The sequence below is a fragment of the Apostichopus japonicus genome, chromosome 23 (genome assembly GCF_037975245.1).
Source record: "Apostichopus japonicus isolate 1M-3 chromosome 23, ASM3797524v1, whole genome shotgun sequence".
In the NCBI taxonomy this organism is placed as follows: Eukaryota; Metazoa; Echinodermata; class Holothuroidea; order Aspidochirotida; family Stichopodidae; genus Apostichopus; species Apostichopus japonicus.
The window spans coordinates 1,535,414-1,559,888 of record NC_092583.1 but is presented as its reverse complement, the minus strand read 5'-3'; the positions used below and the strand labels follow the sequence as shown (position 1 = coordinate 1,559,888).

The 24,475-nt window shown below is 38.5% G+C and overlaps 1 protein-coding gene across 3 annotated transcripts; it reads left to right on the top strand.

Annotated features, from left to right (window-relative positions):
* The first annotated feature begins 24 nt into the window (after nucleotides 1-24).
* On the top strand, nucleotides 25-24,450 carry LOC139964802 (A disintegrin and metalloproteinase with thrombospondin motifs 9-like). 3 transcript variants are annotated; one of them, XM_071966776.1, is made up of 23 exons: nucleotides 31-686; nucleotides 2,538-2,595; nucleotides 2,814-3,100; nucleotides 5,409-5,571; nucleotides 6,409-6,575; nucleotides 6,847-6,936; nucleotides 8,712-8,851; nucleotides 9,329-9,472; nucleotides 10,126-10,254; nucleotides 11,229-11,376; nucleotides 12,834-12,935; nucleotides 13,043-13,249; nucleotides 14,149-14,272; nucleotides 14,765-14,916; nucleotides 15,425-15,542; nucleotides 16,624-16,701; nucleotides 16,984-17,218; nucleotides 19,856-20,060; nucleotides 20,200-20,532; nucleotides 20,932-21,264; nucleotides 21,661-21,993; nucleotides 23,285-23,426; nucleotides 23,855-24,450. In XM_071966776.1, the coding sequence occupies exons 1-23, from the start codon at nucleotides 603-605 to the stop codon at nucleotides 23,902-23,904; spliced, it is 3,822 nt and encodes a 1,273-aa protein (XP_071822877.1). In that variant the 5' UTR covers nucleotides 31-602; the 3' UTR covers nucleotides 23,905-24,450. The 3 variants fall into 3 exon arrangements, with proteins under 3 accessions (XP_071822878.1, XP_071822879.1, XP_071822877.1); XM_071966777.1 differs by lacking the exon at nucleotides 20,932-21,264 and having other exon boundaries at nucleotides 25-686; XM_071966778.1 differs by lacking the exons at nucleotides 20,200-20,532; nucleotides 20,932-21,264 and having other exon boundaries at nucleotides 25-686.
* The last annotated feature ends 25 nt before the right edge of the window (nucleotides 24,451-24,475 follow it).

The following is a 24,475-nucleotide window of genomic DNA, read 5'->3' as shown; positions in this document are numbered from 1 at the left end:
AGCGTGACAATATATGAACAATATTCACTCGCTCATATAATTCTTATTAATATGTCAGAAAGGTGTTGCCGAGTTGATAACGATCTAATTCAGAACCTTAATTATGCTGAACAATGAAACTGTAGAAGGTAAAAACGGATAGACACGCGTAACAAAGAAACCATGAAACAATGAAGTTATACAACAATGAAACTGTAGAAGGTAGAAACGAAAAATAAAAACCCATATGAAATACTGGAATAATGACACTGCAAACCGATAGAACAGATAAGACCTCCTTTCTACTGGGAGAAAAAGGAATGCGATGAGGCACGTTATAAATACACCGATTCTATAATTAGTTTATATGGTTGCATTCGAGTTCATTCATCCGACTGGTAACAAAGTCAGATTTACCACGGGGTTGTTATAACTCCCTGGATTTACTGTCTAATGATTTTCAATATGTGTTCAACCATTTGGGGGAAACGGAGTAGCTATATTTTATTTCCGTTTGAAAGATTAACGTACCTATGCAATTACAATAATTATATTGCTTTTATACCGCATCGTCGCGAGCTACAAGAAATTCGGCCAAGAAGAAGTCGTCCATAAGCTTAACAATGTTTACCCATTCGTATTTGCCAACTGTTTTGATAGTTTTGATCATTTTTCATCATAGTCAAGTCATCTCTGGCCGAGTAATGGTAAGATATTTTACGAAGCTCATTTACGTTTTATTTCCCCCTCTTTTGCCCATCAAAAGTGAAGTGATATTAGTGTTTACGCTTATCAAATGGAGATCCTGGTAAAGTTTGTTTTCTGAAATTACATATACGGTGGTAGTTAAAAGCTAATATAGCGATAAAATTACATCAGAAATAATCATAAAAATGTTCAGATTGCATTGGTCTGAGTTTCAGTAGCTGTAGTTTTTAATACCCTTTCTTTTGGAAGACTAGCTTAACCCGCTTAATGACTATGTATATACTTGAATATCTATATAACTTTCTTGAATATGTATTTCACCTGACGGTGTAACATAATGTCTGGTTGAGGAAATGTGACCTTCCTTTACACTTGAAAGTGGATCACAGTATAGGTAGTCCATGATGACATACTGGTAGGTCCTTCTTTCTAAAGCCCGAATACGAAGAGAGAGAGACACCCTTTTTATACCGAGAAATTAACACCTATTTCTCAGGTACACTGGCGGATCCAAGGGGGGGGGGCCAAGGGGGGCCATGGCCCCCCCCCCCCCAATGGTGAGCCAAAAAGTGTTCCGAACATCCGCTAAATGATATGATTGGAAATTAAAAAAATCGAGAGGAATAGCAGTGGTAGACTAGTCTAAACCTTTTCGTTTTCTGGTTTAAAATTAAATGCAGAGCTCCCAACTGACCCGCAATTCGCGGGAATTAGACCCGCAGTCTAACACCCAAACCCGCTGACCCGCACAAGCGTCCGAAAAAACCGCATTGTAATTGTCAAGTATACATAAACAAATTTGCATCAAATTTTGACTTAGCAACCATCACTTCTTTAGCATTTAGCACAATAGAGTGTAAAACCTCCTTTACAGCATCATTTGAACCTTTGAACTGGGGCGAGCAGCGAACATTTTCATGCCACGGGAAAGAATGAATTATCACCTACTATTCAATTTATTGATGTTACACACAAAAAAATGCATATTTATCAGAAAATTTTGGGTGACAAAAGCCTTTCTAAGTGCCACCATTTTACATGTAGGCATCACCAGGATTCCAAAAAAATTCAATAGGGGAGGGGGACACCCCCTCCCCTTATACCCCTCCCCCAGGACGGCGATTCGTGGCATGGACCAGCATTTGCCTTCTCAAGAGTTGGGAGCTATGTAAATGTATGAGCATGAGGATTTACAGTTTAACACCATTTTGCAGTTACAGGCTGGTTGTAAGAAATTTATAACCTATGAGAAATAAAATTTCTTGAGAAAGATGATCCCAACTTTGTTTTATAAATATTTTAGAAAATTACACCTAGGAAACATTTTTTTTAGAAGTAAATTAACATCACCATTGTACACTTTTGTCGCACCAAATTGCATCTGAGGGCATTCAGCAATAGAAAATTTTCAAAAGGGGAGGGGGGCACCCTCTCCCCTTAGACCCCTCCCCCATATCACTCTAATGCCACTTTGGCCCCTCCCAAACAAAGGCCCTGGATCCGCCAGTGCTCAGGTAGAATATGTTAAAATGTGAAGCCCGCGAGACAATTATTACGATTATATATATTCTATAGTCTTTCCGCCCGCCCTCCGCCCCGCCCCTCCGCCCCTCCTCGCTCGCAATAGCAGCAGCAATATATACCATCAACAAAGTTTTTGTATATATATATATATATAACAACGCCTCGATCAAAATGAAAATTGATTGCTACAATTTTCAATTTCTTATCAATTCGATGATTTAAAGTATGCGAAGAATTAGCATTCATTATCATAACATTTCTGTTAGGCTAAGTGATAGAAAGGACAAGGACCTTTCTGAATTTTGAAATTGACTTACTTTCTATAGCCTTACCTGACTGAAGATGACCTGAAGCACTACGTGAAAGATCCAAGCGAGGTAACAGGTAAGCTCTCCTTATTCACAAAGTACATTCAATTAAATAAAGGTTAAAATTAAATTGATTGACGATGCATTACATCAGGAATGTGTTGATGAGAAGGATAACCCAACGAAAGGAGTTGGCTATTGCCGCCAATGGCACCGTTTAACTCAAATTCAGAACCCATAATATCAGTCTCTTTTATATACAAGGTGACACTTTCTTTTCATGTTTTTGGACAGACTACACTGTCTTTGCTCCGAACGTCATCCACGATGAACGTCATCGAAGGTCAAAGGTCAACAGTCATGCTACCCGCCTGACCTTTACAGCATTTGAAGAAGATTACCAACTGCACTTGATTCAAGCTCCGAGATTCTTCTCTCCAGACTTGGAAGTTGAACATGTCTATGAGAATGGTACGATTGTTAAAGAACCACTTCTTGTAGACTCGGACTCCTTTTTCCATGGTTACGTGGTATCCCACAATGCATCTGATGTGGCTATCTCGATCTACGATGAGCGTATTGTAAGTATATACTCCACGCGGGTGTGTTCTGGTTATTTTGTATTGTCGTGGGCATGGAACGTATAAGTGACCACCGCAAGGATTGGCTTTGGTATAGGCTTAAGTCTAAAGTATCTACTGGACGGAATGTACATTGACACTTAAAGTGAGCAATTTATAAGAGCCATTAGTAAACACTGTAGATAAAGTGCTAAAGAAAGTCGCAAAAATGTTCCACTTTTACAAGTGCTTCTCATCAAAACGAAAAAGAAAAGAAAAGAAAAGAGTGTTAACTTTTACCACCCGAACCGAATTGTACAGTTGCTTATAATAGCGTTATAACACCCTAGCATATAAATGCATAATATGCTACACGTTAGGAACAAATATAAGCTCACACCTTTTCGGCTTGGGTGCTTTTACAGTGTTAGTAACAAACAGACGAAAATGATTGTTACCATTCCGTGTTACCATTCCGTTGTTACCAACCGTAATTTTCCTATACTTTTAGATTTCATGTAAACAACTATATCCCATCAGTACTTAGATATATACACTAACAGTTATAGATCTTGCACGGCAATAGACAACAAAGGGATTTCAGTGCAGAAATGGCACTTTTAAGTCACACTTCAAAGCCCTTGTATTGACAATATATGCTCAATATGAATATATGGTTGTTTAGTTATATGAAGGTTCAGATATGTTCAAATTGTCAATACATAGACAAATTTCCCAAACCTGCTGAGTTTTAGGCCTAACTAAACCACCGCACTATAAGGGTTTGTAAAGATTAGTGCACTGTAATATGCATAGTGCATATTCGTTAGGCGGTTTTTTTGCAATAGGTATAAACAAGTCGCAAGGATCATGGAAGCATTCGTATATCATGGAATGTCAATGTTTATTCTTCGTATTTCGTTTTGATATCTTTTGAATGATTTTGAATTTTGTCGATAATAGTATGTTCGAATTTGAAATATATTTTAATAATGGTAACTTTATGAAAAAAATAAACAACTTCACAATATCAACATGAAAATTTTAATAACTGAGTTGAAATATCGTATTCAAATGATATTTTAAAGCCAACAAAAGCATAGCGTTAATCGTTTGCTATACCAACAAACTTTCGTCACCGACTCCTACTAAAACTGTTACGTCACGTGACGTTTAGACCGCATATCTGGAGAAGAACCCACATGACCTGTTAGGTATCATACGCCCATTTAAAGGCCCCATTGACTTACACACTAAATCACAAAAGTAATGTGGTCTCTAAGTCTAGATAGAAGTTCTCACTAGCTAAACGCTACCCATCACCGGATAGCCGTCAAGTTGGCCTTTTATGGCACCATCAATTTTTCTGTATCATGACTGCCCATATTCTTTTGGGCTATCAGAGTCTGAAGTTTTCGTCTCTTGTAAATAAACCTCTTTACTCGGTAGTAAAAAAAAATCGTGCTCTGCTCCTGGGAGACCTAAAGTGGTCTAAAATTGCCTCAATTGGCCCAATTTATGCACCACATGTACTTCCATTAGTGCTCTTCAACATGCAAGCCAATAAAAAGCAGATCCTGATTGATAACGTATCAATTAAAGATGTTCTCCTGCTGCTTCTTGGCACTTTTCCTGAAGGGGATCAATCGGGCGGATGAATATAGACTATAATAAGAGTATGCCACCGTAACTAAACAGCATTGAAAACATTGTTTTGGAAGAGAATTTTATTTTTAAACAATCTTGGTCTATGTTATCTTATTTTTAATTATCTGAGTGGTTTCTAGTGAACGATACTGCTTCTATGCATAATGCGATATAAAACCATATTTTATGTATAATATATTTGTGATTCTCCCAACCAGTGGTTGTTTGTAGAAGATATTCTCTTATACGATATTACGAAACAAACTGATGACGGAGAGAATCTTTACCCTGGAATAATAATTCAGAATCCTCCTACGTAATAATGCACATCTGAACGCGTCTGGTTGATCCGGGGCTTATACTAGTTGAAGGGCTATATATGGTCAAAGGAGGGGAGGAGGCCCAACCAGTGGGTGTTTGTAGAAGATATTCTCTTATACGATATTACGAAACAAACTGATGACGCAGAGAATCTTTACCCTGGAAAAATAATTCAGATTCCTCCTACGCAATAATGCACATCTGAACGTGTTTGGTTGATCCAGGGCTTATAGAAGTAGACGGGCTATATATGGTCAAAGGATCTTACGATCAGATTGTGTATCTATATAGATTGCATTAATTCTTGCCTCCGTTAACATAATTCTTTATCCAAACTGGGTTTTTTTTTTCTATTGCAAAGCGAGGTATATTCAGCAGTGAAGATGGTAGTACTGTCTTCATTACACCATTGAATCAGGAACATGCTCATGAATATGCAAGACGTTTCAAAAGAAGTCCTCATGAGATGCACTTAATATACAAACGTGACATATACGATCTTCCACGAAAGTGTTACATAATTGGTAAGTTACGCCGTTAGATCTATACCGGAGAGGGTCCAAACAATTAATTAGCACTGTACGTTGCAAAAGTTGCTGTCAATGTGGATAGTACTGAATTGCAGTCTACAGCTAGAATTAAAATGGAGGGGGGGGGGGGGGACTTCATAATTACTTTTCCCTTTTTCATAAAGAGATGCAGGTTTCATGTTTTCCTTTATTTGAGAGAAGGCATTGAAGGAATGTTTTAATGTATTAAAGTCTCAATCCGTGTTTGCTAATGAATTTCGTAAACAGAAACTTCCGAAGCAGATCCAATTTTTCTTATTCTAAATACACTCTAACCAGCTGCAGGTGGGTTTAATTGAGAAAAGCTGTCGCAATCGAAAGAAAGAAATTTATTTTCTGTTGGCCTTGTGGCGCGAAAGACTTACCGTAAAGTCACTGCGACCGCCCATATCAACATGTTCATTACACAAATGTAACCTATATATACTCGTACCGTCCACTTTTTTTTACCCAATTCCACGGAGGAAACGTCTGAAAACATCTGTTTATTCATTGCAATGGAAGGCAATGACACAATTTGGTAAGCTACATCTGTAAGACCAAAAGAATGATATTATTCAAGAGAGGAAACCTAATACAGGCTAGCCACGAAAGTGAAATTGAAAGGCCTAACGGTCGTAAACAAAACAGATAGATTTGATTGGCGCATGATCTGTTGGGCGGGGCTTGCAAATTTTGATTGAAGTTTGTAGAATCTATGGACTCGTTAATAAATCTGGCGAATTATATTCAGCTCAAAATGTTTAACGACAGATAACTCAATATCTGCTGCTGTTTTTTTTCTTTCTCCAGACCCCCCAGACGATCTCCCCCAGCAGGTCCTCCCTCTGATGAACCCAGCTAACCTTGCAGACAGCTTTGTTCCGCCTAAATATCTGGAGATCAACTTAATACTCGATGTTGACTACGCCTCCAGCAATACAGACCATATACTGTTAGCAACCACCATTTTGAACGCGGTAACCAACCAACCAACCAATTCAATTAATGTATTAAGCATTTATGTCTGTTTTAATCGCCATTTTTAATTTCTGCAAGTGCGAAACAGTTTGGGTACCTTTTTTTTTGTTGTTGAAAATTTCGAAAATGTTAATTTTGTGGAATATAGTGACATTTACAAAAATAAACTAAAAGAAATAAAATAGTGAAACGAAACAAGTTGAATAAACCCCCTTCTGTAATGTAGTTTTTGTTTTATTTCTTAACATTTGATGCATTTTCTTCTAAAAGGCTAGCAGACGGTTCTCGGATGCCAGTCTTGGGTTGAGCATCCGGCTCTACGTCATTAGCATGATAGTCTTGACCTCAGATACAAATTCGGTAAGTTTCATGTCAAACATTTGACAGGATCGCACTTTTAAACAAAGTTATAAGTTTTTTCGTTTCAAAACAATGAACAATACTGCATTTTCAAGGTCACCTTATAAAACTCAAAATAAAATAAAACTGTTAGCAAACTGCTTATCCACTAGAGAGCCTTGTAAGAGAATGTCTAAGAGTAAGTTGGCCTGACGTTTTGATCCTAGCAGGATCGTCTTGTCATTTAAACAAGTAACAGTAACAGAAGGGACAAAATCACGCACAGAATACAGACAGGTTAATGAGCATGGTGAATACAAAGATAAAAGGGTTATTAGTGGACAAGGGATGGAGAGAAGAAAGAAAGAAGCCAACAGGGGAAGAGGAGAGGTAGGAGATAAACAGTGGAGGGAAAAAGAGAGAATTAAGGGAAGGGGGTAGGGAAAACTTTTAAAACTCAAGTTATTAATATTAATATATATATAAAGAATGGCTGGTCGTTGAAATGTGGAGAATCGAGTATATATACAGTTCATTCTGCGCTTCAACATGTTCTTAATATAATACAAATGTCACACTATGTGAAAAGGTGACGTGTAGGAATTTTTCTCTCATATAAGCTTGAAACATTTTTGGGGGGTCCAAAAAAACAGTGCAGAATACATTTCATTAACTGGACTTTCTATGTGAGTTTCATAATCAGACCATTATTAATAATTACTTGCTCTATTGATTGCTCACACCTGCTGATATTCTACGAGGTACGTCGAGTACAGAAGATTATGATTATGTAACCAACGGGGAGGTCGGATCTGGCCGGGCGTGGAAGGGGGGGGGGGGCTGTGGGGGTGACAGTGGAGGACGCATCCTCCATTAAAACTCTGAAAAGTAAAAGTATTAAAAAACTGAAAAGTGCCCCTGTTCACATAAACTAGAACAGGTTCCTACTGTACATTGACACACAAAAATAACCCTTTTTTCATTTTCAAACATGTTAGAAAGTGTCTTACATATAAACAACAATATTTGATCTTAATCAAAATGGGATTTTGTTGTGAGGAATACACACAGAGAATTCATTCTGTTTTTGCGATAACCTTGTGGTTTGCCTAAACAATCACACCATTCACATGACCCACACATGCGGTTCGAGTTTTTTGCACTACTCCAGCCATATTCAATCTTTTACGGCCGGTACGTTTGCCCCACTTCTTGCGCAATGATGTATGTTTTTTTGTAGCTGTGTGAATAAATTTGCCTTGAAAGAGGTAACTTAGGAGTGAACACTACTGTGACAGCTTTTGGTACCACAATTTCGTAGGCGTACATATGATGTCGTTAAAGTACGAGTTCATGTGGTCAATGGTGGATCATATGAAGAGAGGATGAACTGCGGTTGAACAAAATGGGAACTGTGGAAAGTTTGGAAACCACGTGTTACTTCTGCTGTATAGAAATTTGGCGAGGTTCTCCAATTGTCTCGGTATTGCTGACTTAGATGAGAGAAGATTTATCCACAACTGATCAGACAGAACGTCAAACTACGTATCATAATAGAACATGAATGATTCACCAGGAATAATGAAGCACTGTGAAAGTACTATAGCAAATATGTTCTAGGGTTATCATAGCTTGGCATATTGTACGGAACAGTAAGTAGTGAAAACGGTCTTCCGGTGGTCTGAATTGGTTCCCGTTTTCGTTTCCTACTAGCTGTCCCACCGCCTCATACTCAATGAAGTATGCCGAGGTACCTTTGCATATTCGTTTTTTTTTCTTATTAACTAACTCATCAGATCTCTGGAGCATCTTTTACTATTGAACCTGGTGCTAACACAGAAGGTACACTAGACAACCTTCGACAGTGGTCACGCGTTGTTAATAATCAAGACGATGCCGACCCAGACCATTGGGATAACATAGTCATCCTGACAGGGTAAGTAATCTTACCTTTACCTCGATTGTTACCGTATCCACCACCACGATCTCTACCTTTATCCACCACCACGATCTCTACCTTTATCCACCACCACGATCTCTACCTTTATCCACCACCACGATATCTACCTTTATCCACTACCACGATCTCTACCTTTATCCACCACCACGATCTCTACCTTTATCCACCACCACGATCTCTACCTTTATCCACCACCACGATATCTACCTTTATCCACCAACACGATCTCTACCTTTATCCACCACCACGATCTCTACCTTCATCCACCATCACGATCTCTACCTTCATCCACCATCACGATCTCTACCTTTATCCACTACCACGATCTCTACCTTTATCCACCACCACGATCTTTACCTTTATCCGACACCACAATCGTTGCTTTCTTCCATAATTGTCACGAATGTCGATGACCTAATAACAAAGCATTTCTCTCTTCCCCTATGTTCACAGGAAAGACATTGTATTCACAGGCGATTCAGCTACAGTAGGCCTTGCTAGTGGTGTAGGCACATGTACGGATCAAAGTGGTGTATCTGTTACTGAAGACTTGGGACTGGCAAGTGCTTTCGTTCTGTCTCATGAAATTGGGCACACGTACGTAGTAATGACAGAATTACTCAAGCTTTTCCCAATACCCTACCCCTTACCCTTAAAGAAGGTATACGTTTTCAAATTTCTGCTTTGCATTGTGGTTCAGCAGTCTTTCCCGGATTTGGTAATTCTGGATTACGAAATCGGTTCTGATCTAGTTTCTCAATGAATGGTTTCGCAACAGCTTTGTTCACTGTATAGTTGAGCAGCAATGGTGATGAATGGGGTGATTGAGAAAATGATCAGGTTCGGACTTATGCGCTCCTCATTCGGATGAACACCAGGCAGTCTGAAGCAACAATAGACTTTTTGCAGACATTTGCACTCCGCGTCTGAAGACCCACCGAATAGAGAACTTAGGCTTGATCTAATCCGTTGTATAAATCCATGATGTATAAATCCATGATAACCACAGTGACAAGATTTCAAATAAGAGAAGGTTTGTTTCCCTCCGTTCCTTTCTAGCTCTTTGAAAATGCCAAAGTGATATGCATTCATGAACGGTACGTTAAGTCACTTGGTTTATAGGTAAAACATATCTTTCATTATATGTATACTTTGACATGTACCAACGCTCTTATTCACTATCCAATATTGCAGTAGTTAGGTACGTTAACGAATACGGTAGGTCAACCATTTAGGATATCTTTCTACAGCTTAACCCTTCTGCATGACGAGGATGAAGGATGCCAACCAGGATTTATCATGGGTGCCTCCTTGTCGAACGGCCCGAATTCTTTCCAATGGTCGTCTTGCAGCCGAGATCACCTCATCGGTTTCCTGAGGTGAGTCCTAACATCGAGAACATAGCAGACGATTGTATAAGGTTATGTTGAATCTATTAGTTAATGTGCGGAATCGCTGGGTATCAAATGCTTTGGTTATTTACACAACCTGTGTGAAATACCTGACATTGTATCACACATGAAAAGAACGGCTAACTAATCATCAAGTTATTGTAATGTTGTTAGCAGTTGCTGCTGAGTCGGCAAAGGTCAAAGAAAGTGGTTCTCATTTCATATTGGATATTTGAAAGGTCTGTTCTACCGCTCCAGAACTGTCGAGGAGGTAAGGGAAAACAGAAGTTCTCTCATGAAGTACATATGGCTCAAATGATGAGTTTCGAGGTCTTTCGCTGACTCTATGATACACCATAATCAACCATTTGCCCACTATAGTGAATGATTCTCGGGGAGGGGGGTGTGTGGAGGGAGCGTCTAAACTCTTAAATCACTCGAAAAATCTTCATTTGAACAGCCCTGAATGTTCCTATCTTCAAAGTTGTGCTAGATGCTTCGAATATCAGCAATTCAATTACAAAAAACCTACCAAATCTGTTTTTACAAATAAGTCAGTGTAGATTAATTTACGCTTAGACAACAGTAATGTGAATTTGTTGCATTGGATATAGTTTACCGAGGTTTGCAGTACAAAAACATTACATTGGCTGTAGGAATTACGATTTTAAAGTTGCCGAGGAGATAAGATGACCTATACTTCTCGTCCATTAAAATAACGTATAACTTTTATCTAATTACATATTTTGTCATATAGAAAGTGAAGGTTAAACCGCAAAGTGGTGCTTGCTAATCAAAATATTTGATATCTAACTGTATTTTTGTCACATCCTTTTCTCTCACATCCTTCTCTCACCCGCCCCCCCCCCACCTTTCCCGATTTTTTGCGACTATATGGTAACATACTACACATTTGTGACGTTATATACTTTCATAAGTTTGTGCTCGTTCCATTTTGATAGGTGGCAACGGCCTTTCGCGCCATCCTCGTGCATGGACGATGTTCCTACCGGCTTTAATCCGTTGCCAACACTCCAGCTAGCTGGACAAACCTACTCACTCAATCAGCAATGTGCATTTATGGACGCTGGCACCGTGCCGTGTGGGACGGTACCTGAATAAACCATATTAAAATGATATATTGTTTATATATCATGAATATATATTTTAGTCAAGGTTTCGACTATTTGGTTTCAAGTTGCCCAATTTATTTTGTTAGTTATATAATGTAATGTGTTCATTTTACCATAAAATGTTATGTACAGCAGGAACCTAATGTAAACTTAATGACATAAACACAATTAACAATTATCATAACAGGCAGTATTATACACTGATTAACATCGGTGACTCGACAACGGTACCAAATTGTTCTTACTCATGCGAGATATTAACCATAATGTAATACGTTACCCAAATATTTCTACATCATTTGCCTTATAAAAATAATAATAAAATAAAACTGTTAGCAAAGTGCTTATCCACTAGAGAGCGTGTGTAGGAGAATGTGTAAAAGTAGGTTGGCCTGACGTTTCGATCCTAGCAGGATCTTCTTCAAAGGCTAAATGACAAGTAACAGTAACAGAATGGACAAACACTCGCACAGAAAACAGACAGGTTAATGAGCAAGGTGAACACAAAGAGATAGATGTAAGGGGATTAGTAGAAAAAAATAATAATTATAATAACAATAACTAGTCTTATATAGCGCAGGCTCCAACAAAAGTTGTTCAATGCGCTTTACGGGTGCTGAATGTACAAAAACTAATATAGAGTTGAGAGATAAGAAATGTTTTAAGATAGCGCTTGAATTGAATATTAGAATCTAAACACCTGATTTTAACAGGGAGGGAGTTCCATAAAGTGGTGCAGCATTTAGAAAGCTACGGTCACCGAAAGATCTCGTACGTGACATTGGAACCTGTAGTTGAAATTGATAATGCGAACAAATTGGTCTTCATTTAGCTTGCTGATGTAAGAGAACATTAATGTAGGTTGGGGTACCAGTTTTAATGGCACGAAAAACTAGAATGAGGATTTTATAGTCAATACGCAGTCTTATTGGTTACCAGTGTAGTTATTCCAGTATAGGAGTGATAGGGTAAACCTGTTCGCCCTATCGACGATTCGAGCCGCCGTGTTTTGGATCCTTTGCAATCTCGATAGTTGGGATGTAGCTACTTTATGGCAAGGTACTTCGATCTGTAAAGTCCTGCCAAAAGTTAGATAGGTAAAGCATTTGCAACCACTCCATAAAAAGCTGAAGGCACGTTCTCAAATCAATCCAATGTTTCACAACATTTCCTACTGCACTTTATATAGACATTATTTTTCTTAAATCATGCACCCAATCTCACAGATTTTTTATATTTTTTATTTGGTAACATATCTGTTTCAAGTGTTTGGAAGCTAATGGTTGGAATGTGTTTGGTTAATGGAAGCATCTAATTGCTTTAGTTGGAAGGATGTATTCTTAAAACGATATGATATCATAAACAGTTGGTATGCTTATTCGAAGCAAGGCATCAACACGGTAATTTCACTAAATGTTATCTCACTTTCCATAGGTGGAGTGCTCAAATTTAAAATGCAGGCCTGCTTCAAACCCAAATGTGTGCACATCTTTGTTTTTCAATATAGCCGAAGGCACACAATGTGGTGCAAACATGGTAAGTTTACAATCACTTCTTAGTGACCGTTTAAATTGATTATACCCACTCGATTACTGCCCATGTTGAGTCCAAGTGGAACAATGTTCCTTCGTTTGTTCTTTTAGATATGCCTGGCTGGCGATTGTGTATTAGCGAATACAGTTCCGATTCCAGTTAACGGTGGCTGGTCTGCATGGACAGAGACAGCCTGCTCGAGAACGTGCAGTGGTGGAGTGACCATTCGTCAAAGAGTTTGCAACAACCCCGCCCCGATATGGGGTGGTGCTCCATGTGTTGGGGAAGGCGTGGAGTTCAGGCTTTGTAATTTAGCTGTAAGCTAACCTGTTCCTTGACAAAAAGTGAAATTATGTAATGAATGATTTTCGGTGTTACAGTGTTTGTTCAGGGTGAATGCACACATACTCCAAGTGTCCTGATGAATGTGTTTCTTTGCTGCTAACTTCAATATAATCATCAAGCAAATAGGCCCACTTGTCAGTATAGAGAGGCCATCCATATATGCATGAATAAATGTTTCGTACCAAACAGGAGACAATGAAACCTTTCAAGTCAAAACCAACAAAAACTTGTACTCCAATTTTAATGTGCAAAGACGACTAGATAGCTGGTATGGATTCGAGCCTTTGAGTAATCAGTTTTGTACTGATATCATCAAAGGTTTCATAATGAGACTGGGCTCGGACTTAGATAGGTGAATTGGACGGAATAGGGCGTTAAAAGACATGTTAAGTTTTTCGCTCTACTGGAATGGTAAGCTAACATTTACAACAAGAGGAATGTTTCCTAATAACGTACTACATTTGTCGTTCGTGCCCACCCGTTAATGTTATGTTTTTATACTGCATGTTGTAAGCGATTACTCAGTTTTGTAGATTAGAGTCATATATATTCCTCGTGTTTACTGCCTACTTGTGGCAAATAGAGAACCAATTGCAACAAGTCAATTGACAGTCAGCAACACGTGAACATCAAACGTTCGGATTGATGTATTGTCTGGGAATGTTCATTTGAAACGACTTGGAAGAAGGGATATGTCTCCTGTTGTGATAATAACGTTTCATCATTTACTATATTTTGTTCAAAGGAGTATTTAAGATTTATATAATTTATGTTATCGCAAATCAGTTCCATCATTGTATACGTCTTGAGCAAAGATGATTTTAAGGCAGAAAAATATGGAAAAAATGTTTTCTATGTTTGTTCTCTAAAGTCTTGTTCAAATTCTCCTGATGATTTTCGAGACGAACAGTGTGCTGCCACGTCCTCAATCCCATTTTTTGATGATAACTTGGTCTATGATTGGACACAGTTCTTTGCAATGGGATTAGTTACATGTAAGTGCTTCCTGTAAGAAATTTTGAATAGACCTAACGGACGTTTAACTTGCTCATAATGAATTTTGTCATAAACCACATCAGGTTTGGTGATTGGGAGTACTGAGAAGCGCCTTCTTTTTGTCAAATATGCGGCTAATTTCAAGTAAACCGGCTTAAAGATAAATATGGTTACACCATTATGTCATTTACTGAATGGTACCGGGGTAGATCGTTGAAAATCCGTCAATGATGAGTTTGTTGGTACAATCAATTAACTGCTGACGCAGTCAACATTTGCCATCAGCTGTTCAGTTTCACCCAGCGACAAACCTGTATTTTAGGAACTTAAACAAAATACCAGACTTGTCGACCATTGTTAACAAACATGATATGAGGTATAAGTTAATATTGAAAAGACAATAGCAAATAAAAGCATTAATCAACGCAACTTAAATTTCTATTACATTTTGCCTATGTAAATGTGGGTTATTTTGATTATATTTCCGACAGTTATGGACTATTGCAACAATCCTTGTCTTCGCTCCGACGGGCAGTTTTTCACTCTGAGACCTCCCGGGGTTAATGAAGATGGTACGTCTTGTTGGGACTATAATGTACAAGATACCAATAAATTGTTGCGTTGTGTTGGAGGTTCCTGTGAGGTAGGTTTATGAATTACCAATATTAAAAAGCTTTATTATACATTCCATCATAAACACAGAACAGCAATCTAATATCTACCCCGAAGGCCCCCCTCCTCCTTATTTGTTTGCACAAATATGCACTGAATACACACTTAACCCTGACGACATAATTTCATTGCCAAATGTTTGGACCATTTGTAGAGATCGAGCGCATGATCACCGTTTCTCTTTCTTATGTGTAACATCCGAGCAACGTTTTTCTTGTTGAAATGCAGACTGTAACATTCGTAGGTGAAATGTTGTACCTTACATCTGTACAAGGCAAAACAGTAACACTTATTAACATTCTGAGGTGTAATCATTTCTATTTCTCTGCGTGATTTTTTTAATTCTTTTTTGAAGGCATCTCCTTTATTTTTCATTGACAGTTTTTTGGGTAGACGAATATGCAAACTAGATTACTGGAACTTGATATTATAATCAGGACAGATTTGCTATTTCCATTCACTCTTTTATCTGCCTGCAGACATTCGGTTGCGATGGATTGCATGAAAGTGGTCAAGTGTTTGATGCTTGTCGAGTTTGTAACGGAGATGGAACATCCTGTGTTATAACAGAATTGAACGTTGCTCAAAGCACTGGCGGTGAGTTTAAAGTAGCCCGGTGATACGTATGATGTAACGTGTGTTTTGGCAGTGAAACGTAGCGTATAACGGTAAAGGGGCATTCAAAACAGTGGTAGTATTAAGGGATATTCCGTTAGCTAAAGTTTTAATATATAACATAAAAAAACTGGAAATTGTGTACACCTTCCGGTCAAAACCATATTCTCATAACATTTTGTATCGCGAAGATATGAATTTTACACATTTGGTTGTAGTTTGACAACAGCAGAGCTGTGATGATGTCATCACGAACATTCGTGCAGCTGAAAGAGTTTTTGATTTTCCTAAATAATTAATGTCTCATGTATTTACAGGGTAACATAATATTTCTCCAAAGAAAGTTGGATTTGGAAGAAGTTCTGAATTGAGAACGTTATCATTAAGCAAACATTTCAGATGCATTAGTTTTCGATGTTAAATTAACAAGAAGTTTATATTAGGCAAGTAAAGCTGTTGAAGAGCATTTTGTGTCATGGCATTCATACACCACCTCTATTGTGATCCATTCCAGGGAAGTAGCGGGAACTTATTCATCCAACATAGATGCTATTTAATCCATCACATGTTGATTTGGACAAGATAGGGATAGAGATTATGGTTTTCAACTGACAGTGCGGGATGGTCCTTTAACAGGTGGATATGCAATCACAAAAACATTAACTGTAATGTTTCTCAATTGCATCCAGTTTCAACAATCGTAATATGAGGAGCACAGAGGAGTTATATGTCCCTTCAAATCAATATTCAGGGTAACATACAACATGGACCTTTCTAATCCAAAAACGATTATGCTAAGCTCCTTTTAACGCAGAGTTTTAAAGCTTAATGGAAGAATCATGGAAAGAGGAGCGCACAACATTGACCCTATTAAATTACGACACGTAATCAACTACTTTCATAAACCTTCAAGAATTGTGCTAAGACAGTAACACGTTATTGATAACTGAGAGGAGTATACTTACAATTAAAGTTACATGGAGAATGGTACTGGATAATTTAAAGAAAACTTTCAATTGTTAATTTGTAGTGTAACCGCGGTCAATTTCTTCGTTTCTTGCAGTTTCTAACCTGAATATTCCAGCCGGAGCAACATCTATTCTTATCACGAACCACGGCGCATCGCAAGGGAACACTGTGTGTAAGTATTAAAGCATTGAGGTGTTTGTGAGAATTTTATATGAATTGAAACATTATTTAAGATTATCAGTCATCAGATAATCAGTGTTTTTATTGTTATTGATTGCTACGTTATCCGGGACTTTTAGGTGTGTTGTGTTGTGGTTACTGAATCAAAATATATCATGAACCAAAGCTGTTGTAATATTTTTACTAACAACCGGTACTACTGATTAGTTAATGATTTGGTTCCTTTTGATTTCATTTACATGTTAACTCTTTTAATATCAAAACAATATCATAGCAATCCGGACTGCGACCGGTACTCAACTGTTATTTGGAGGAACCGATACATTGGGTACCACAAGCCGAGCATTCCTTGGCAACTTTGTAATGGTTGGCGAAAATAATCAAGTAAGTGGCGTACAGACGTTCCGGAGTCCAGGCCCAATACCTGAAGGACTGGCAATTGAGGTGTCGTTTATTGCAACATCTAACCTCGACGTAGAATACTACACTCAGACAGCAGCAATATTCTTGTAAGTGAGCACGTGTTGTGTTCGGATATAATTGCTATCATTTACAATTTACATATTTAACCCTCCGGAGTAGTCCATTTTATCTGATATTTAAATGAGAATTTATCACAAAACCACAACCATCAACGTGTTTTGACTACCGCACGCATTTCACGTTAGACTCGCTCTAGCAATTATTACTGTTTATCTGGCAAAGTAGAACACAACACAGTTTGACTGACCGAAATCACCACTCAAAAAAAGGGGGGGGGAACAGGAAATTAAAAAGGATACTATTACGACCTTATTCTACCAGGTATAAGATTCATAATCGTTACACCAATTAAGCAATGACGTCACTGTTTTCTACATATCGGGACGTTCGTACAGCGTACGTAACGGTTATTGCCGTTTTGAAGTTTTTGTTGTGACATCACTGGGGACAAAGTCGTGAAGTTTGGGCCGGGTAGCTGCATTGCCTAGCAACATCTCCCAGATTCACAATCATTGCATGATTTCTTACATCACCGGAGTCACCATTTCTGGCTGTTAGTCACGGTAGCTATTTTTGTTTGGCAACAGCCGCCAGAGCCATCATTCTTCCATCGGATAATAGATTGTGTCACTGATGGTCAACGTTCATTTCTTTTGGTCAGGGTAACTACTATTGTTTGGCAACAGCTTTCAAATTCTGATTTCTTCAATCCAATCATACATTCGTCCACTCTTGAAAAAGGCTGGTTTGGACAGGGAGATCTTGAAAAATTATCGCCCTGTCTCTAACCTGAAATTCCTTGGAAAAACTATTGAACGTGTTGTTTCATCTAGGATAAATGATCACATTTCTGACAACAATTTATCTGATGTTTTCCAGTCTGCGTACAAACAAAACCATGGTACTGAGACCGCTCTTATTAGGGTCAACAACGATATATTGACTGCATTAGACAATGGAATGATCACTGCCCTTGTTCTTCTCGACTTGAGTGCTGCTTTTGATACTGTCGATCATGACGTGTTAATATCTAGACTCCGGAATCATCTTGGCCTACGAGATACAGTGCTCAACTGGTGTAAGTCTTATCTATCACAGAGGCCACAACATATCTGCATCGGTAATGCCATCTCCGATGCTGTTGTTCTCGACTACTCTGTTCCACAAGGCTCGGTTTTGGGTCCTCAACTCTTCACTATCTATACTTATCCAGTTCGAGATATTATCCTCAAGTATAATCTCCAGTATCATGTTTATGCTGATGACACTCAGATCTACTTCTCATTCAAATCCTGTCAACACGATGCTGACTCATCACTCAGAATTATGGAAAATTGTATACAAGAAATTCGGTGTTGGATGCAGCAAAACTTCCTTAAACTGAATGATGATAAAACTGAATTTGTGCTTTTCGGATCTCGGCAACTACTATCAAAGATCAGTCTCCCTTTTATACGAATTGGGGACTCACAAATTGTTCCTGTTTCTCAAGCTAGAAGTCTAGGAGTGGTCTTTGATTCTTTCATGACGATGAAACCACATATCTCTAATGTTATCCGTTCATCCTCATTACACATTCGGAACATTGGTAGGATTCGAAAGTACTTAAATCGTGTTGCTGCTGAACAAATCGTTCATTCATTTATCACTTCTCGTCTGGATAATGGAAATGCCTTACTCTTTGGTTTACCACAATCTCAGCTCTCCCGACTTCAACGTCTTCAGAATACTGCAGCTAGAGTTGTAACTTTGTCAAGAAAATCGTCTTATATAACACCTATACTACGAGATCTACACTGGCTACCTATTTCTTATAGGATTATCTACAAAATTCTACTCATTGCTTTTAAATCACTTAATAACATGGCTCCTATGTATGTTTCAGAATTACTCCAATTGTACTCTCCATCACGGAATCTTCGTTCAAGCAGCACGCTTAACCTCCAGGAACACAGGTCTAAACATTTGTGGGGTGACAGGTCTTTCAGGGTTGCCGCCCCACGCCTTTGGAACACTTTACCATATGAACTGAAGTCATGCACCAGTATTGCAGCTTTCAAGAAACACCTTAAAACTCACCTTATGCGTGAAGCTTTCCAGTAGTTCTTTTTGACTTTTTTCCATGTTGCGCCTTGAGCACCCTGTAGGGTGGATATGTGCGCATTATAAATCTCTGTTATTATTATTATTATTATTATTATTACATGACGCTACAGTTAGCAATCACTCGTGATGCTCGCATCAGTTCCGTAAACTTCTTATGTTCCATAAGGTGAAATATCAAGATAAGGGTAACTGAAGGTTAACTTGCGCGTATGCTAACCAGAAATGGTCACCTGGGGCGTAGTAAAACCGATTGTAATAAGCTAGGTAGATCGGAGTGAGTATTCGCAAGAGAAGGGGTAAGGGAGGAATGAACTTAAATCAATTATATGTTACGCATTTGTTCTCACTTGTGCCTTAGCTGGTTAGGGACGACGGCTGTGGACATCTTATAGATATCAGTTTACCAAGTCTTCAGATATGGAAAGATATTGTGCATATTTTATGTTTGAGGAATTCTAGTTACCACTGCTCTTCCACTGATTATACATTACATGTATCATATCAATTTAAACCCTTATAAGCAGTTCAAATTCGCGATTTCCTTGCTTATTTCGCAGTTGGAATGAGAGCCCTTGGAGTGCTTGTTCAGCTACTTGTGACGGAATCGAAACTAGGGTGGTGACCTGCATTGAACAAGAAAATGGTGTACAGGTAACCGTAGCAGATACTGTCTGTGAGGGTGCTGTTGGTCCCAAACCAGACACCACGAGACCTTGTCTAGTGGGGGTGTGCGCACAATGGGTTACTGGTGACCTCGGACAGGTATTTACCGTTACTTCCCATTATAAATAAGAATTCTAGAGATTTACTGAACGAAACCGTAGTTCTACGTTCCTTTGTTCCTATTGGCTATTAGATATATTAACCTTTTATTTTAAACCTTTCTTTCATCTTCTTCCAGTGTAATGCTAACTGTGGACAAGGCATCCAAACAAGAACAGTCGATTGCGAACTGAATAATGTTCCCGTTGCCGATACATTGTGTAACCCTGTAACCCGACCTCCGGCAACGATGCTTTGTAACGTTGGCAGTTGTAATTGGATAACTGGGGCTTTTGGAACTTGTTCTGTTACCTGTGGAAGTGGAATCCAGACAAGATCAGTTACGTGTATTAATGGTCTTGGCATAGCTGTTGCAAATAGTAATTGTCCTACTCCAATGCCTGCCGTTACTCGGATCTGTATCCCGGGGCCTTGTAACTCTCCACAGTGGTTCGCTGGTCCATTTGGCGATGTAAGCATTGATATTTTCAATTAATTTTTGGTTTGCACACCTTTCACTGAAAGGTTCGAAAATCGTGATCAGTGATCGATATGTGTACTTTCAACAGTCATTGTTTGATTTTATAAGCGCATCCCTGCTTGAGAGTGGGTGTAATACCAAATTGTAGTTTTCCTATGACCTTTAAAAACAGTTACAAGTATGGCCTACTTGTTGCAATATCTGTACACTGAAGTTAACTAAGCTATATATATATTTCATTACCAGTGCAACACTCCTTGTGGAAATGGTGTACACACCCGACCAGTCACGTGCAGGATAAACAACGATGTAGTGAGTGATTTATTATGTTTCACCTCACCCCGATACCGCAATTTTTTTTAAACCTTTCTTTCATCTTCTACCTCTTAGTGTAATGCAAACTGTGGACAAGGCATGCAAACAAGAACAGTCAGTTGCGTACTGAATAATGTTCCCGTTGCCGATACAATGTGTAACCCTGTAACCCGACCTCCGGCAACGCAGCTTTGCAACGTTGGCAGTTGTAATTGGATGACTGGGGCTTTTGGAACTTGTTCTGTTACCTGTGGAAGTGGAATCCAGACAAGATCAGTTACGTGTTTGAACGGTCTTGGCATAACTGTTGCAAATAGTAATTGTCCTACTCCAATGCCTGCCGTTACTCGTATCTGTAACCCGGGGCCTTGTAACTCACCACAGTGGTTCGCTGGTCCATTTGACGATGTAAGCATTGATATTTTCAATTTATTTTTGGTTTGCACACCTTTCACTGAAAGGTTCGAAAATCGTGATCAGTGATCGATATGTGTACTTTCAACAGTCATTGTTTGATGTTATAAGCGTATCCCGGCTCGAAAGTGGATGTTATACCAAATTGTAGTTTTCCTATAACCTTTAAAAACAGTTACAAGTATGGTCTACTTGTTGCAATATCTGTACACTGAAGTTAACTAGGTTATACATATATATTTCATTGCCAGTGCAACACTCCTTGTGGAAATGGTGTACAAACCCGATCAGTAACGTGCAGGATAAACAACGAGGTAGTGAGTGATTTATTATGTTTCACCTCACCCCGACCCGCAATTTTAAACCTTTCTTTCATCTTCTTCCTCTTAGTGTAATGCTAACTGTGGACAAGGCATGCAAACAAGAACAGTCAGTTGCGTACTGAATAATGTTCCCGTTGCCGATACAATGTGTAACCCTGTAACCCGACCTCCGGCAACGCAGCTTTGTAACGTTGGCAGTTGTAATTGGATAACCGGGGCTTTTGGAACTTGTTCTATTACCTGTGGAAGTGGAATCCAGACAAGATCAGTTACGTGTTTCAACGGTCTTGGCATAACTGTTGCAAATAGTAATTGTCCTACTCCAATGCCTGCCGATACTCGGATCTGTAACCCGGGGCCTTGTAACTCACCACAGTGGTTCGCTGGTCCATTTGGCGATGTAAGCATTGATATTTTCATTTTTTTTTGGGGGGGGGGGGGGGTTGGACACCTTTCACTAAAATGTTCGAAAATCGTGATCAGTGATCGATATGTGTACTTTCAACAGTCATTGTTTGATGTTATAAGCGTATCCCTGCTCGAAAGTGGATGTTATACCAAATTGTAGTATTCCTATAACTTTATAAACAGTTACAAGTATGGTCTACTTGTTGCAATATCTGTACACTGAAGTTAACTAAGTTGTAACTGGATTGTTGAACCTTACGGCCCTAATTGTCTAGTGACCTGTGGGCCTGGAATACAAACAAGATCAGTTGCTTGCATGAATGATATTGGTCCGGTAGCAGATAACAATTGTCCTCTACCTAAGCCCGAGAATACTCGTGCTTGTGCTAATGGAGACTGCAATCTGCAACCAAGATGGATCATTGCTTCGTCCTTTGGGGAAGTAAGAACAAGTTTTAAGAGTAGCTTCATGACGTTTTTCTTAAAGGGCGGCTTACCACATATTTTAAGAAATTCATAGGCTATAGAACTCTGCGTAAATATATTGATCATGAAATTTCATGATTTTGAAAATCAAACCTTTAGACTATATTGGCATGCATTGTGGAAAAGGTAGGTACATATTTGCGCATTAAATGCAACTTTCAAAGGTTTACCAGTTACTTAAGTGGAACATATGGATTGAATTAGATATAAAAAAGCATCTGAGGTTACTCCAAACAGTTTAGAAGTGAAATGTTATTTCTCAGGCGATATTTTATTGGTCGTGTTTAATCTTCAAGTAGTTTCACTTTCTTTCAGATTCTCTCAAGTACTTATTCTCAACAATTCAGTGCAAAATTTACTGGGTACTTCACGGATAATATTACCATGTAATGGCAATAACACATTCGCCCATCTGTGTATATTCAAATTAGGTCGCTCTAGTTCCGCTATATGTTTTCGAGGTTTTCACAATCTTTTGTAACTACAAAAATGCTATGCAAAATCCATCCATGTTGTTATTTACCTGTGATTGGGTGACCAAGAGGTGCAACGTCACAAACAAGGTGTACTTACGCTAAAGCAGTGCCTACAACTTATTCAGACAAGCCATGATCCACTTCTTAAAGAAGCATCTAGATGTAACGACTAGATGTAACATCTAATGGCGTTCAAAAAGAGGTTCTGCACGTTGCGCTGTTGTATTTTTGGATCAATTAGCAGTTGATTCTTGGGCATCGCACATTTGTGGTGTACTCAAAACTAAAAAACGTTTTCCACTTGTTATACTTTACTTGAAGTGCTCAACGAAATGTGGAAAGGGGATGCAGCGACGGTTGGTAGAATGTCGTATTGGGAACTTGGTTGCTGATGACATTGAGTGTGAACGGCTCAAAATGCCCCACAGGAAACAAGTGTGCATCTCCTTAAGATGTCTACTCGGTAAGTTCATCTAGTTTTCAAGCACTTGGTGCATGTAGGCCGTATGAGTAAAGGAATATTTATAAAGAATCAGTGAAGAAAATGATGGCGAATATAAAAGACCCAAGCAATATGTCGATTTAATGACGTGGTTAATTTAAAAAACTATTGTGCGTGGTGGCCGTCAGGTTGGACCATTGATTTAGTCAGCAGACATATGGGGTTACAAAATTGAAACTGATTTTCTATTATGATTATTATTATTATTATTATTGATTATGATTGTTATCAATTCCTTTCATATTATTATTATTATTATGATTGATTATGATTATTATCAATTCCTTTCATATGTATTTCCTTCCAAACTTTACGTTACAGAGTATTACGTTTGAAACTGTGAACAACCATATTATCTTTCAGAATGTTTTGTTTTGTATCATCTGCAGGCAATGACTGTGAACTCCTAGACAACCCGTTCATTCGCAGGGGACTATAATTTTTTTTTAGGATCTTCCGGTTTCATTTAAAATTCTTTTTGTTTGGTTCGTTTGTTTCTCCTTTGGAAACGATTTCTTTTTTTGTTTTGTGGTGATATTGGAAACTTTTTATGTGTTTAAAGATCATGTTGTATTTCAGAAAGAACATGAAGTGGGTTTTCTGTCAACCCTACATTTCACATTCGAAATGACATACGTCAGAATTTGCTCCCCCCCCCTCCCTCTCCTGGTACCATCCAGTTGACTGATGCTTATTTAAGTTTAGGATGTTTTTAAGGAACCACACTTGACTGATATTATCTTGAATATAAAATCACGGGTCTACAAGTCACTTTTAGGGTACTTTTGACCTATTATGTGACTGTTACCTGATTCAGATGACCAAAAATAATGTGTACTCACTCCTGGTACTCAAGTGCCCCCCCCCCCCACCCCCCACTTCAACTTCACGCAACTGTCCATAAATAGCAATACGTGTTTTTAACTTTCATGCTCACAATTTGTTCGTATATCGTTGCATCAGTGTAAACCCCGTATATGGCTTTAAATTTAATCCACGGTTGGAACAAA

What these genes read in the sequence shown, in the direction of transcription:
- LOC139964802 (XM_071966776.1), top strand. Translation starts at nt 603, where the DNA reads ATGTTTACCCATTCGTATTTGCCAACTGTTTTGATAGTTTTGATCATT. An exon ending in TGACCTCAGATACAAATTCG is followed by an intron (nt 6,937 to 8,711) that starts GTAAGTTTCATG and finishes CTAACTCATCAG; the next exon opens with ATCTCTGGAGCATCTTTTAC. An exon ending in TCGCTGGTCCATTTGACGAT is followed by an intron (nt 21,265 to 21,660) that starts GTAAGCATTGAT and finishes TCTTCCTCTTAG; the next exon opens with TGTAATGCTAACTGTGGACA.